The 15539-nt window shown below is 44.9% G+C and overlaps 1 protein-coding gene across 2 annotated transcripts; it reads right to left on the bottom strand.

Moving 5' to 3' along the window:
* Nucleotides 1–2548: 2548 nt before the first annotated feature.
* LOC308116979 (vimentin-like) lies at nucleotides 2549–11426 on the bottom strand. Of its 2 annotated transcripts, none has more exons than XM_080475539.1 (9): nucleotides 10828–11426; nucleotides 10543–10603; nucleotides 7261–7356; nucleotides 6874–7041; nucleotides 6310–6435; nucleotides 4295–4515; nucleotides 4169–4212; nucleotides 4002–4087; nucleotides 2549–3923 (listed from the first exon to the last, which is right to left on the bottom strand). In XM_080475539.1, the coding sequence occupies exons 1-9, from the start codon at nucleotides 11361–11363 to the stop codon at nucleotides 3882–3884; spliced, it is 1380 nt and encodes a 459-aa protein (XP_080331665.1). In that variant the 5' UTR covers nucleotides 11364–11426; the 3' UTR covers nucleotides 2549–3881. The 2 variants fall into 2 exon arrangements, with proteins under 2 accessions (XP_080331665.1, XP_080331664.1); XM_080475538.1 differs by having other exon boundaries at nucleotides 2638–3923; nucleotides 4148–4212; nucleotides 10828–11417.
* Between the last annotated feature and the right edge of the window lie 4113 nt (nucleotides 11427–15539).

Below are 15539 nucleotides of genomic sequence, written 5' to 3'. Positions count from 1 at the left end.
TTCAAATGTTTAATAAAGTTTCTGTTTGTGGTTCATTTGGGAGCAGAAACACTCAGAGGAGTTCACCTCTTTCTCAAACTAAATTGTCGAAGTCATTTGCGTTTTGTTGTTGTAACGAAATGTAAGAACACTCAACAGACATGTTTATGGACATTTCCCAGTGTTTGGGAGCAGGATGCAGCTCAAACAACAAGTTGTACTTCGCTTTCTTTGTACAATAAAACTTTTCCGGTTAACGGGAGTTATGTTAGATCGCAGGATGCTGTGGGCGGACAGTGTGTGATTGAGTGTCCGGGTTGGGACTCACCGGCCTGGGGGTCCTCTGCAGCCCTCCTGCGGACGCTGGATCTGTCGGTGCCCTGCTGGCTCAGCACCTCGGACAGAGACTGTCTGGAGCTCTGCGTGGGCACGTTGAAGCGCGCCGTCCTCTTCTTGGCCCGGTCCGAGCTGGAGCCCGAGCCCGACCCCGAGCCCGGGGCGGAGTGGCTCCTCTCCGGGTCTGCGTGGTTCACCGGCTCCGAGCCCACCTTCACCAGGGCGTTCCGGGTCCGAGTGAGAGCAGAAGTCACCGAGCCCATGGCCGAGCTGGAAACGAGCGCGCAAAGTCCGGATCCTCAGTGCGCGCCGCTCGCTCTCACTGTCATGTCCTCTGAAACCTGCTCAACTTCACTCAGGTCAAATATCGGAGACAAGTCACCGGAAGCTTCATCCTGCGTTTATTTCCCCAACGAGCAGGTGGAGAGAGGAAAGGTGGCAGCTGGAGCAGCTTCCTGGCGCGTCTGCGGCGCGGAGGCTCACCGAGCGCGTCACGTGCGCGGAGACAATGGGGATCTCCCGGGAACAACTGCCCCGGGGCTTTAAACTCCAGGAAAAACTGCCCTGCTACTACCCTGGGGTAATAAACTCTAGGAACAACTGCCCTGTAACGACCCCGGGGTAATATACTCCAGGACAAACTGCCCCGCAGCTACCCCGGGGTAATAAACTCCAGGACAAATTGCCCCGCAGCTACCCCGGGGTGATAACCTGAGCCCAGCATCAGGAATCTGTCCACTGCTCACCTTTATTACATTGTTTAACAAAAAGATTTATTTAGTTTTATCCCAAAACATCCGTTTAGTTCACTACTCTGAAATCATTTTGGGGAAAAAGAGATTTTACTAAATAACATTTACATTTACTGAAAAACTAAACTGGAACAGTACAAAAAGCATGGATGTATTCTGAAATGCTAAAAAAACTAAATTATGATAAAAAATAGCTCAATCAATCAATCAATCAATAAATAAATAGATAAATAAATAATAAAAAGACAAGCGCAATAAACAGTTTTGATAAGCCTTAAGATTAAGAACATTCCTGGATGACTTAAGAGAATCATTCCATCGAAGTGGCATTGAAAGGTAGAGAATCCTCTTTGTAAATCAATATTTGTTGTTGTTTTTTATAGTTTTGATTAGAACAACAGTCAATCAAAGTATTTGACCTGGAAAATACAAGTTAAATATTTTATAGCACTTTATTGTCCTTAATACCTTAAGAGGAAACTCCATTTTAAATTTGATGCTCCACAACACCTGGAGCCTGAAGTCTTTACATACCTCAGAATAAACAAGTCTTATATCAATGGAAGCAGGCAGATCCGCACGCTGTCAATCTGTACAGGAAATTCATGAATGTCATCTAAACTCATACATGTAATAACTTTGTCCAAATATAGAATTTTTGTTTGTTTTTTTCACATTTATTCCGTTTAATTTTTTTATTGTTTAATGCAAATCTTCTGAATCCTTCAGTCAGTCCGAACCACCAGTCGAGCCTATTTAGAAGTTTCATCCCTTTTTATAAATTTTATATCAATTTCTTTTTAGCAATTTTACACGTTTTTGCCAGATTAAAACCAGTGAATGAAAGTTATTTTATTGAATTTATTATGTTCTGAGTGTGTGTGTGTGTGTGTGTGTGTGTGTGTGTGTGTGTGTGTGTGTGTGTGTGTGTGTGTGTGTGTGTGTGTGTGTGTGTGTGTGTGTGTGTGTGTGTGTGAGTGTGTGTGTGTGTGTGTGTGTGTGTGCTTGTGTGTGAGTGTGTGCTCTTTACTGACATCTGTTGCTGGAGTTAAACAGTGACAGCCCACTCTTTTAACACACAAAGCTCTCGAAATGTCTGGATGTATTTCTTCCTAATAAAAACTTTGGCTGAACTTCTGCTCAGTGAAGTTGAAGTTTCTGTAACGTCGGTAGATGGTGCTGCAACCTGCTGCCGTCTGTGAAGAAACGTTGAAATGGAAAATAAAGTGGAATTGGGTTTTGCGAAAGAATAAGCGGTGTAGAAAATGGATGGAGTTTTCAGAAAACCTGAACAAGTTGAAGAACTTGTTCAGGTAACCAGGATGTATAAAGCAGTGAGATGTGTAAAGAGTCGCTCCTCCTGCAGTTTTCACCCTCAGTACAGCTAAAACTTTGATAACAGTGATGTAGTTGTGACTGCAGCTTCAACACTCAGCTCAGCTCCGTTTCACGTCTGCTACTCTTACAAAAACTCTGTGAATCAACGGCAGTTACTTTAATCAAAGCGGAAGTTGATGTTTTCTTTGGCATTTTTAAAGTTCCTCTCCCAGAATCCACACGTGAAAAATGAAGCATTTAAGATCCAGTTTTAGTTGTTGACATACATCTCTAATACGGTGCCATTACCTTTCTGAAGGAAATTCATCATCACACTCTTACAAACACGTATTTCCAGCAGTTAAATTTCGTGGAACATCCCCGGGTTCGATGCATTTTAGCTTCCATGGAAACTCCTGAAGATTCCCGAGGCTGGATTCCGTTTGTACACTCGATCTCGATACACTTGATCAGTTTCACAACATTCCATTTAATCTGGTGGCTTGAAGACACTTTCTTTGAGAAGGTTTGGCTTTTTTTTTTTCAAGCTAAATCGGTCAAATTTTGATATTTTCACCTGAGCTGCCGTAACACCATTTTTGATATCCCAGAATCCCTTGCACTAGTTTTCTGAAGATGTCGTCAGTTTAATGAAACATAAACACAGTTTGATGGCTTCCAGTTTGTTTGTAAACATACCAGTTTTCGTTTGATCGATTTGCGGGTTGGAAGTGAGAGGTGATGTCTTGTTCTGGTGTTTTGGTTCATTCAATGTGCAAAAGTGATTCCTTTTATAGGAAGTAGATTTTAAATGATTTTTTTCTGGTGGAGTAACTTCAAGCTTTGTAAGGTAATCCTCCCCGGTTTTGTCCCAGGGGCCAAACATTGAGCTTTATTCTCACACATTGTGAGTGAATCTGTACAGTCCAGTAAGGATCTGCCCACAGTAATCAAAATGATTTTCCTTCATGGTTTAAAAAAACATTGAGTAGAGCTGGATAAGCCTCTGATCCCATTCTGGACTAGGAGGATGAAAATCTGAATGTAATAAATAGCTTTCTTTTTCTTTGAGCAACGTAGTAACTCTCTACTACCGCTCAGCTCCATCAGGGAGTGTGTGGTGAAGCATCACACAGTCTGCACAGTACTGAGTTAAACTCTTCATGGTTTATTGCTGCATACAGGAACTGGTGACGTCGTCAGCGGGCAGGTTTCCTGCAGAGTGCATGCTGCATCCATCCAAAACACTACTTTGGTTACAGAGATTCTGGCCGACCTCAGGGAGGATTTCTACACTGTGCTGGTTTCATTATTGCATCTAAACAAACGTGACGAAGCTAAAGAAGCCCAATACCATCCGTGTCCACTAACAAGCTCACTAACATGTGAAGGCACTTTATGAGCTGTTGCTTTTTGTTTTTGCTCGCTCTGAACGCAGCCCCGCCGAGGCGGGATTCCTGGCATCGCTTCCACCGGCTGCTGGAGACAAAGACGCCGTCACTCCATGTCTTCGTGGTTCTGGGTGGACTCGTTGATCACCTGCAGGAGGACCAGAGAGAAGAAGCTGAAAAAAGGTGTATCAGCTGTAAAGAGTCAGAACGGACTGCAGATATTCACCTGACCGTCCCGGGTCTCAATGGTCTTGATGAGAACCTTCTTGGTGGTCATGGTTTCCACATGGGGCTTCGTGTCCATCATTGTTTCTGAAGAGAGAAGATAATATTGTCGTTCAGCAGGAAATGAACCAAAACTGTCAATATTACCTTTAAATGTCGAGCTCAGACCTCTCAGGTTTAGAGTTGAGAAGTTTGGCAAAGGGCTGGAGATCCTGCAGGGGGACAACAAGAGTCCACATGTTAATGTGGTCAAAGTGAGGCGGCCATCTTTAGGAGGAGCTCCGCCTCCATCACCTGCTCTCCTCTCCTTCCAGCAGCTTCCTGTAGGTGGCGATCTCGATGTCCAGGGCCATCTTGACGTTGAGCAGGTCCTGGTACTCGCGGAGGTGACGAGCCATCTCGTCCTTCATGTTGTGGATGTCCTCCTCCAGGCGGCTGATGGTGTCCTGGAATCCACCGGACTCCAGGGAGAAGTTCTCCTCCATCTCCTGCATCTGGCGCTCTAAAGACTCGTTCTGCGTGGAAACAATCGATCACGTCAAACTTTAACACGTCAACACCAGATGCAAACTCTCATCATTCGTTGATGATTTTTCAAATGTATGTTTGCTAAGAAATCATGTGGAAGTAATGCTGCATTCCATTTGTCTGGTAACTGGTAACTGGTAACTGGTAACTGTAAGTCAAGTCCTGCATCAACAAATTCACATGTTGATGGAATCTGAGTCTTCAGCACTGTGTGGGCCATCAACAGATTCACTCAATAAATTCATCTGGGTCTCGTTTCTCATGCAGGCGACCTTCGTAGACTGATGTAGAGTGCAATGCATTTTGGGTATTAAACAAACAACGCCAACCACGCGACTCATAAGAAGTAGACGCAGAAAGGGCAGACGTGGAGTAGTGAGGAAGTAGAGAGGAAGAAGGAGTGAGAAAGGCGCTCATTGATATCTGGTCTGGAGACTTTATATCACAGTTGCTACTCATTAGCCACGAGCTAATTAGCCTAGCCACGTGCGACAGAGGAGGGACTTTTTTCGACTGTTTTCGATCAAGACCAATCACTGAGCCATGTTTCTTCTTTATTTCCTCTCTGGTCAGTGTTTGGCGACAGCGCCCCCAAACGAGCAGCTGTTGTAATTGCACGACATTTTCCAGGCAGATTGATTCGCTCACAAAATGCAGTGTGAATGTAAACCAAGCCAAATCAAGGTGTGAACCCCCCCCCCCCCCCCCCCGGGTGAACCCACTCACAGACTATCCAAATGTGAAAGGCCCTTTAGCGAGAGGAAGATACTCTATAGTCTAGCTGAAACCTGCAGTTCCTGAATTGTCCACTGTGGCTTTAATAGTTTCTAATAATACGTCACTGGCAATCAGAACTGAACATCAGCATTGAAGAGCAGCGGTGAATTATAGCTGTCTGATTGAAAGTGATTCCGTTTCTTGAAGCTTTTGTGGGTTTTTTTTTATCTTCAACTTTATTTTTTATTCATCTCACTCTTTTGTTCTACCACCTATCTTAGTGTTCTCGTTTCAATAGACTTTTTTATACTCAGTATTGTAGTCATATTATATATGCTAAATTATTATTATCCATCCATTTTCTCCCTCTTATCCGTTTCTGTGTCGCAGGGGTGTCAGTCTGAGCACCGTCACCCAGATCACATCGGACCGATTAAGAACCTTCCTGCAGGTGGTGAGCCCACGGGAAGGTGGCACCCGGCATGGGACATAAACCCTCTACCTTGAGATTGCGAGTCTATTATTTTATTATTATTATTATTATTTATATATTTTTTTAATTGTCTCGTGACCCTGATGAACAGGATGAACATGGATGGATGGATGGATGGATGGATGGATGGATGGATGGATGGATGGAGTATGATAAAAAACACTGTGTCAAAGGATATTTTAGTTTGTACTTTTCATTTTAAAGAACTCTGATGTTATTATCATCAGGTTTAGTAAACAGTTCTTTGTTTGTTTGTTTGTTTGTTTGTTTGTGTTTGTTTGTTTGTTTGTTTGTACATTTTGTTAATCAACCGGGAATTCAGCTGTGTTATGACCTTGAGTTGACTAAACAAACACACTGGCTCCCCCGGTGGACAGACGAGGTGCAAGAATATTAAACATTAAAGAGATAATTGAAAGTGAATAACTGTCAGTTGTTTGTGTTATTCCTTTTTTATGTTTCAGACAAGAACAGTTTCAAAGAGTTTTCAGTCTCTGGAAATAATTGGTTTGGCTGCTTTCACTTGATTGTCCTTTAAAAGCGTCTCGCACTGTTTTTTTTATCTGCTCACCGTTCCTTTGAGGGCGTCCACCTCGCAGGTGAGCGCCTGCACTTGGCGTCTGTAGTCGTTGGCTTCCTGCTTGGCCACCCTCAGAGAGTCGGTGTTTCTGGCGGCAGCTTCGGTGAGGTCAGCAAACTGGAAATCAGGAAAAGCTCTTTGACCAAAGTGCTGCACAGGTTATCGAAAAGTAAAATACAGACGGTGAAAATGATTTGTTGTGCCACTTATCAATACATGTAACAATACAATCAATAGGTAGTAAAACAGGATATGATTTGTTGTTTGTTTACAGGCTTTTCTTTTTAAGTAGGATGAGCTGAAAAATTCATCACTGAGCTGATCAGTTCTTCACATGTGAGATTGAGCTTCATATTGGCAGGCGGCAGTCTGAAGCTGAGGGTCTGAAGGCACGCGTGTGAAACTCAAGCAGGTTGGACTGTGTGTGTTTTTCTTACGTTTCAGGAAATGAATTCCATTTCATGTTTGTACATTTTGATGAAGAGAAGCCGAACAGAGGAGCGTTTTACTCAGGGGGTCACACACACCCCCATGTGTGTGTGTGTGTGTGTGTACCTTGGATTTGTACCAGTCCTCGGACTCCTGAATGTTTTTGGACGCCAGGTTCTCGTACTGCAGGCGGACGTCCCGCAGCGCCGCCGTCAGGTCGGGCTTGGCCATGTCCATTTCGACGTGCACATGCTGCTGCTGCTGCTGGATCTGGTTCTGCAGCTCCAGCATTTCCTTCAAAGAGTCCATGAGTCAGGAAGAGCAAACAGCACAGCTGCTTTCACACACAATGTTTCTGGATGATTTTGAACACAAACAAAGAGCTCCGGTGAGGTGAAGCCTCCTGATTCAGTGTCAGTGCAGATTAACATGCTTTGAGTGATTTGGCCCAGTTTCACCCACGGTGCCTTGTAAGGTAACACATTGCACGCTGACTGACGAAGGGAAGCTCACCTCGTCATGGAGCTTCTTCAGGAAGTTGATTTCGTCCTGGAGCGACTCGACCTTGCGCTCCAGGTCCAGTCTGGCCAGAGCAGCATTGTCCACATCCTGCACAGAGAATCTCAATGAGACGTGGAGTCAGAGCGAGCTGAATCATGCTGAGTGTCTCTGCTGACACAGCGCGTTCACACGCTGGGAAGAGACCCGGGACAATGCTCACGTACACAAACGCCCCGTTGTGCAGGGACAAGGTCATGAACATGCCCAATGAAAGCCTTCTGCAGGGACTCGACACGTGTCACTGCTCAGTTTGTGAAGACGAGGCACAGAGGCGAGGCCACATGTCAGACATGACACCCACAGACCGAGCTGCACTGCGTGCTGAAACCTTCCTCCCACAACCTGCATGAAGCCGTGGAGCTCGTCTGTTGGATGGGACCACACAGGCCCCCACCTCTTTTCCCTTTGACAGATTTGATGCCTGGAGAGCTGCGGGTCTGAGCCAGCGGTTGTCAGAGTCACTCAAACGTTCACGCTTTCTCACTTTTCTGCTTCTGTTGAAGACTGATTGTTCTCTTGCTGCTGATGTGTCCCACACACCGACAGCTGGCATGATGAGGGAATAACAAATACTACACATTCAACCTGTCAGTGGTCATAATTCTATGGCTGAATTCTGTCCTGATGTGAGGCGTTTCAACTTGATATTAATTGTGTAAAGAAATATCAAAGTCATTTTGGTTCCATTCAGCTGAAACATGATTATTACAGTCCAGAATACAGAGAAATCCACTTCACAAGAACTCAAATATTGAAGGCGACTCAACCAGTATTTTATTCATTGTTCTTGTTGAATGTTCCTCCTTTTTGAACTCAATAAGCTGTTTTTACTATTAATAAGTGAGCTTGATTATTTTGAAAATGAAGTCCATTCAGACATGATTTTTTTTAATTCCAGTTGAAGTGAAATTATTTCCATCATATCTTCCAGTTAACTGGCACAATGGTTCAAAGGACAAATGCTTAAAAAGAAACGTTATATTTTGTAAAACTACTGGACCCACAGAGGACAAGCCAAAGTTTCAAAGAAACCTTCACTGTACCACCATTTTTAATCGAAGTAACTTTTGATAGAAGTAACTTCTTGTTATTGGAGGGCTGTTTTAGTCGGAGATACAGTGAATAAAAAAGATATCTAATCTATAAAGGTTTAGCAGTGAGAAGGGATTTGAGAGAAATACTGTTACAGGCATAAAATAAAATAATATTATATATAATATATAAAATATTTCACTGTGTTTTCCACCAGGAAATTAGAAATGTTAGAAATAATGTTATATGGATTTTTCCAACTTTTTGATTTTTGTAAAAAATATATAGATCTAAACTTTCAGTAAAACAAAAGGAAACATTTGTCGTATCTACATAGTTTCATCCACACAAACACACATCAGCCATTGTTGTGTTTTACTGTCCTGAACTTGCTGCAGCCGCTCGCCGCTGTGCTTTGTTTCCTGGTTGGCAGACCTGTGTGGTATTAGAGACTGAAGCAGCTTTGCCCCCGCGCTAATGCCACAAACAAAGTGTACTATTCAGCCGGGTTTCCCAACGAGCCCGAGGCCGGAGCGTTGACAGTGTGCCTGACTGAGCCACGGCCAGCTGAGGCTCTGCATTGTTGTTCATCCACCAGCAGTCAGGCCACAAACCTCCTTCCTGTCATTCATGCAGGAATGCCCCAGCGGCCGTGTCCTGACAGCATCCCCTAAAAGGAACCAATCACTGGAAAATCTATGTTTACTTTCAACTACAGCCCTAAAAATATGGCCTGCAATTAAAGATGAGGTGGAAACTTGTGTATTTTTGCCTTATTAGTCCTGCTCTGCCCACTTCGGGTCATTTGCTTCGCTCATCATGCATTCATCATCACACAGGGAGCGAACCCACTTTTCTGTGAGCTTGGCCCTGGAACCAGACAGCCAGGTCACATGGTGGCTTTTCTGCACGCTCTGATAATCACATCAGATCCAGCCTGTTGTGTCCCAACTCATTCATGGTGTCCAGTCGGACTTTAAAAGATCTCCGCTCGCTGCAAGCCTCATTTAACTCCACAGTCACAACTTGGCCTCTTGCAGCTCCGGGGCTGGTTCTGCTCATGTTGTGCCATCAGGACGGAGCATTCCTGTCTGTGTAGGTCATGATGAGCATGAGATCACTTGGAGCCAGGGATGGACCAGGCAGTCACACACGTTCTGGAGCTATTAGAAAATTGAGTTTCATTTGATTTGCTTTGTCTGAGTCCTGAGATAAAGGTGTCTTTGTTTCTGCCTGAACAGAAACACCCACTAAGCTCTAATGTGTCACACTACAGTTTCCTCGTGAGTCTAATGTTTCTCTGAATAACACCTCAGTGATGAACATCTCATCCTAAGTGCCAATATACTACACAGATGCACTTCAATTTTAAACCTGCATCATTCTCTTCATTAAACTCGCGTTTAAGGACACAGGGGAGCAGGACTGACAAACGTGTGGCTGCAGGCCAGAATCAGGCCAGCAGCAGGTCCAGTTTAAAAGTGGAAAGAAATAAGGACAGATTGGAGCTGAACATCCTGGTAGAGAGGAGGAGCAGCATAGTCTGCGTCTTTTAAAGTGACATTTATTTTGATATCGTTATTTTAAAATCATTTGTTAGGTATTATAATTACCTTTAGCACGCTGTATTTTGGTGTTATCTATCTTAACAGAATTCACTTTAATACCTTTGTACTCTGATTGTATTGCACTTGTGAGCACTCTGAAACAATATTGAAAAATACATTTTTATTATTATTATTATTATTATTATTATTATTATTATTATTATTATTATTATTATTTGGCTGTAAGTCTGAAGAAACTAACTTTGACTGAGAGGATTTAACTCTGTCCTTTTGATAAATAATGTCCTTGTTATCATGTTTGGTAAAAAGTGCATTAATTGTGAACATGTTCACGACGTGTGTGTTGTTTTGTTTGTTACCTAAACACAAGCTGAATTTGTGGAGTAATTGTCAACTCATTGTCCATTAAACTGTATTTGTTAAATGGGGTTGAGGAAGGATTTGAAAACAAGCAGTACATCTTGAACAGTGGCTCAGGAGAAAAGTTTTGGTGTTTCACATCAATCGAAACGACTTTGAAGCAAAACAGTTTCCTTTGTCCCTCTGAGGTCGAATGATCCTGAAGCAATTCTGTCAGTGTCACAACAGCACGAACTGCTCTGACAGTTTGAGGAGAGTGGGTATGAGATAGTACCTGTCTGAAGCTCTGCATGTTTCCTTCAGCATCCTCCCGCTGGGAAAGTTCATCCTGCAGCCTGAAAAAAGACACATAACAAATCAGATTGTACCTGAAACAGCTGAGGTTTCTTTTTCTCTTCTTCTATTTCAATCTATGTCAAGCGTGTGTGGGTTTTAGCTGCATTGTCAAGTTTCTTGGGCCTGTGTGGAATAATATGCTTTACAGTGAAGTGGATCTGACTCAGAGCTCTGCGCAAAAAGACGCACGGAGCGCAGCGCGCGGCAATGCCACGCCTCCTACTTCTCTCTCAGCTTGTCGATGTCGTCCGCCAGGTTGTCCCGGTGCACCTCCACCCGGGCCTTCTCGTTGGTCAGCTGGTCCACCTGGCGCCGCAGCTCCCGCATCTCGTCCTCGTACAGGTCCCCGACGCGGGACGTGCCTTTGCCCCGCAGCTGCTCGAGCTCCGCCAGCAGGATCTTGTTCTGCTGCTCCAGGAATCGAACTTTCTCGATGTAGTTGGCGAAGCGGTCGTTCAGCGACTGCATCTGCGCCTTCTCGTTAGTGCGGTTCGTCATGAACTCGCTGTTGATGGCGTCGGACAGGGAGAAGTCCAGGTTCTCGGAGGCCAAGCGGGGCATGGCCGCGCTGCTCCGGAGCCGCTGCGTCCTCACCGCGTACACCGCGGGTCCGGAGGACATACTGGAGGACAGACCGTAGGACGCCCGGGCGCGCACCGGGCTGGAGTACTGGCGGCTGGAGTAGCTGGTCCGGACCGCGGTTCGGTCACCCCCGAACATCTTCTTGTAGGAGGAGTGAGGAGTGGATCTGTAGGCCATCGTGCTGCGGTGTGTTTGCTCTCTGAGCTCCTCCGGACTTCACAGCATCAGCACGGTGCGTCTGAGGCTTCCCCCATTTATAGACTCCTCCTAATGCAAATACCCCTGTGACGCAATCACACACACACACACACGCACACACACACACACACACACACACACACACACACACACACACACACACACACACACACACACACACACACACACACACACACACACACACACACACACACTGCTGACCAGAATGAACACACACTTTTGTTCCTCACTCCAAAACAAGGGACTGAAGGTTTCCCACCCAAAACTTTACATGATTATTTACGATCATTACAAAAGACTCATCACACTTCACTTCAGAGGGCGACCTGACCTGCAGGGGTCCTCCGGGAAAAACACACTAACTGATGAATAACTCTGTTTACTACTGCATTATAAAATAATACCTCCATTACAAGATTAGTTACTGCAGATTATAGGGCATCGTCCTCCCACTAGCATCCAGATTATAGAGCATCTTCCTGCCACTATCATCCAGATTATAGAGCATCTTCCAAACTGATGTGTCTTCAGTTGAATGAGTGAATCAGTCCTTGAACTGACCCACACAGAGCCGACAGCGCAGCTATTGTGTGACAGACACATTACAATAGTCCAGCTGTGCTCAGTTTACTGCTGTCAGACTTCATCCAGGTCCTAAACCATCGTGAATAACTTCATCCATCAATCTCATTTGCTCATGTAACACTTTCAATCCAGTGCAGATGTGACAGTAACCTTTTGGTTCTCATAATTTCACGCTGAGAACTGATGAGACGTGATGATTTGATGCGGTTCTGTCCTCTAAACATTGCAGACGTGTTTACTTCAGTGTCCATTGTTTTCATTTGACTTTACTTGATTAAATGATGCTTGTGCTGAAAGCAATAGTTTGGTTGCACCAGTGCATTTGAGTGTGGGGCACAGCACCACACACAGCACAGCACCATCAGCTTCACCGTGTTAATCAGGTTTACAAATCTGATGAGCTCACACAGTAATCCTCTGAGAGACGGCGTGGGATTCAAATTACAGTCACTTACTGCAGGGAGGCTGTTTACTGTAACTTCACTGTGTCTTATTGTCGTTCATTATCTGTCTGTCGTCGCCACAGGCTGAGCTGACGGAGAAAACGTCTTCTGTCCTCAGGCACTCTGCCGAGTGCCGCAGTGCCGCTGAGCTGCAGGCAAGAACTGATTCTGAAGGGAGACGCAGAGCAGCAGAGCTGAGGCAGCAATACTCAACACCTCCTATTCACCTCCTCTTCACCTCCTCTTCCTCTCTCCTTAGGTGTGATGCAGGAGAGGGTGATGGGAGAGCTGGGACAATGGGTTGTTGGGATGTTGAGGGTGATGGGGAGATGGGGTTTTGGGGTGATGGGATGAGGGTGACGGGGTTTTGGGGAGTTGGGGCTGATGCAGCGAGGATGATGAGTTGATGGGTTGATGAGGGTGAGGGTGATGGGACTGAGGGTAAGAGTAATGGGGTGTTGGAGTGAAGGTGATGGGGGTCATGGGGTGTTGGGGTGATAGTGATGGGGGTCATGGGGTGTTGGGGTGATAGTGATGGGGGTCATGGGGTGTTGGGGTGATGGTGATGGGGTCATGGGCTATTGGGGTGATGGTGATGGGGGTCATTGGGTGTTGGGGTGATGGTGATGGTGATGGAGGTCATGGGGTGTTGGGGTGATGGTGATGGTAATGGGGGTCATGGGGTGTTGGGGTGATGGTGATGGGGTCATGGGCTGTTGGGGTGATGGGGGTCATGGGGTGTTGGGGTGATGGTGATGGGGGTCATGGGGTGTTGGGGTGATGGTGATGGCAGTAAACCATGTTGGGTAAACAGATGATCTGGTGAGTAGAGGAAGAAAGGAAGTCAGAATTGAATTGAATTGAATTGAATTGAGGATCTTTCCAAAGGATCCTGACCTCCAGGAAAAATTCAACTCTGAAATCAGCTGCGTTAAATCAGCTTTCCAGACACCAGATCTATATACAAAGACAATTCCCAAGAGTAGGTAAATGTAAATAAAAACATTGGTTTGCTAATCTCATAAATGCAACTTTAATTCCCAGGTGAACATAAAATACATGCAGTTTTACTATTTCAGTAAAAATATTAACAAAAAGATGTTTCATCGGGTGTTTGATGAGACAAGAAAAAATAAAAGCAGGCAGATAGTTGGTCCTAAAACACACACACACACACACACACACACACACACACACACACACACACACACACACACACACACACACACACACACACACACACACACACACACACACACACACACACACACACACACACACAAACACACTGGTGTGTGGTGGCGGAGGTTCACATGCTGAGCTCGGACTCAGAATCGGGCGGGGGCCACAAACATTCCTGCTCCCAGGCCTCATTATGGAGCGGCTCTGGCAGCGGCGGCGGACGGAGGCCCGGGATCCTCACAGAGCCGGATTGTGTCCTGCTGATCTGTCACCTGACAGCCGCACCACGCACACACTTAGGCCCTAATTGTTATTTGGACTTGATCGCTGCCATTCAGTGTTTGTGGTGTTGCTGCTGAAGCTGCCTTGCTGTTGCCCGAGCAGCGGCTCTGGAGGGTGGGGGGTGGGGGTGGGGGTGGTGGTCGGTAGAGCACAGATCAAATAAGAACAAACATCGTTCAGTCGGCTCGTCGGTAATGAGATAAGTTAAATCCTGTATCCGGGTGTCGTTCCCTCCAAACCGCAGGCGCTGAGGAGCAAAAAGGCGCCTTTTGTTAAAGCCCCATGATGGGACATCGCAAACGCATGCGGCCAGTAGCCATAGCAATCTTCCCAAATATTATTTAGCAGGCTGAAAGTGAGACAGAGGCAGATTCACAGCCGCAGAACAAGCTGAGGTATTTTTAAAAGACATGTGTTTGTGGTGCAGCAGTTAATAAATCTGTCTTCATAACGTGGGTCATTTTCCTTTGTTCTGTGTGTCGTGATGAACGGCTGGATTCTTGTGTGTAAAGTAGATTTATTGGTGCAGCTCAGTCTGAGGGCCACACATCAGCATGTAAATGAGACGGAGAAGAGAAGAGGCCCCAGAGAGCGTTTCTCATTCCGCTGTGTGATGCTCGGGTTAAAACAGACTTTACTTTCAGGCTTACGTCTCTTAATCTTTACATTTTGTGTTTATTTTGTCCGTTGATGCACGAAATGTGAGTGAAAGCCGATAAATGGTTGACTACCAAACACTGACTTTGTATCAGCTTGGGAAGTGAAGAAGAGGTTAAAAGAATCTCCAAAGAAAACAACAATCCAAAGTGCAAATGTTGAATCCAGCTGTTGTTTTAATTTGTTTTTCTTTCCTATTAATAACCTGGTGGCCCCCGGACTCGTCTCGTGTTGTGGACTCAGACCATCATCTGAACCACACAAACACTTCAAATATTTACACTGCGGCATCCAAGCAAATGTGCGAGCATCACAATGGAGGCAGGTTTTAGTTGTATATTTCAGTGACTGAGTAACAAAACTCATTCTGGCTCAAGACTGAAATCATTTCTGACAATAAATCCTGATGAACACATTCATCCTGTCACTCGTAGAGAGCAGAGTTTCCATCAGGCCCGATGTCAACACACGTCTTCATATTATTAATGTTACTCCACCCGACTAAATCTTTAACTATCTACTTCCCATAAAGGGTCTATCAACCATCAACACTCCATCAACCATCAACCATCAACACTCCTTTCGAACCCGCCGATTCCCAGATCCATCACATCAAAGTTAACATGTTTACAAACAAACCGGAATCGTAGCCATCAAACTGTTTATGTTTGACGTCATCGGAAACCTGCAGCAAGGGTTTCTGGGGAATCAAAGATGGCGTCGTGGCAGCTCAAGCGTGAATATCAACATTTGACTGACATAGCCCGGGAAAAACCAGACGGAGTGAAGTGAATAAAATCTATATTCCGAACATGTTAAAACATAACAAAGAAAAACATCTAAATAGGTAAAGGAAAAATAAATAATATATATATTATATATATATAGTCACACAATAATTTTATTTATCTTAATTTCACTTAAATATTATTCCATAATTACAGCCAAGTATCACAGTGACATACACGACATACAACATTCATCC

This window comes from Lipophrys pholis (assembly GCF_963383615.2).
Source record: "Lipophrys pholis genome assembly, chromosome: 1".
NCBI classification, from domain to species: Eukaryota; Metazoa; Chordata; class Actinopteri; order Blenniiformes; family Blenniidae; genus Lipophrys; species Lipophrys pholis.
Note: the sequence above shows the minus strand (reverse complement) of the source record. Positions and strands in the feature narration are given on the sequence as shown.

Excerpts from the sequence above, each read along its gene's own strand:
- LOC308116979 (XM_080475538.1), bottom strand. The coding sequence starts at position 11,363 with ATGGCCTACAGATCCACTCCTCACTCCTCCTACAAGAAGATGTTCGGG. Across the intron at positions 6,436-6,873 it reads AGGACTGGTACAAATCCAAG|TTTGCTGACCTCACCGAAGC; the intron begins GTACACACACAC and ends CCTGATTTCCAG. Across the intron at positions 4,088-4,147 it reads TCTGAGCTCGACATTTAAAG|AAACAATGATGGACACGAAG; the intron begins GTAATATTGACA and ends TTCTCTCTTCAG.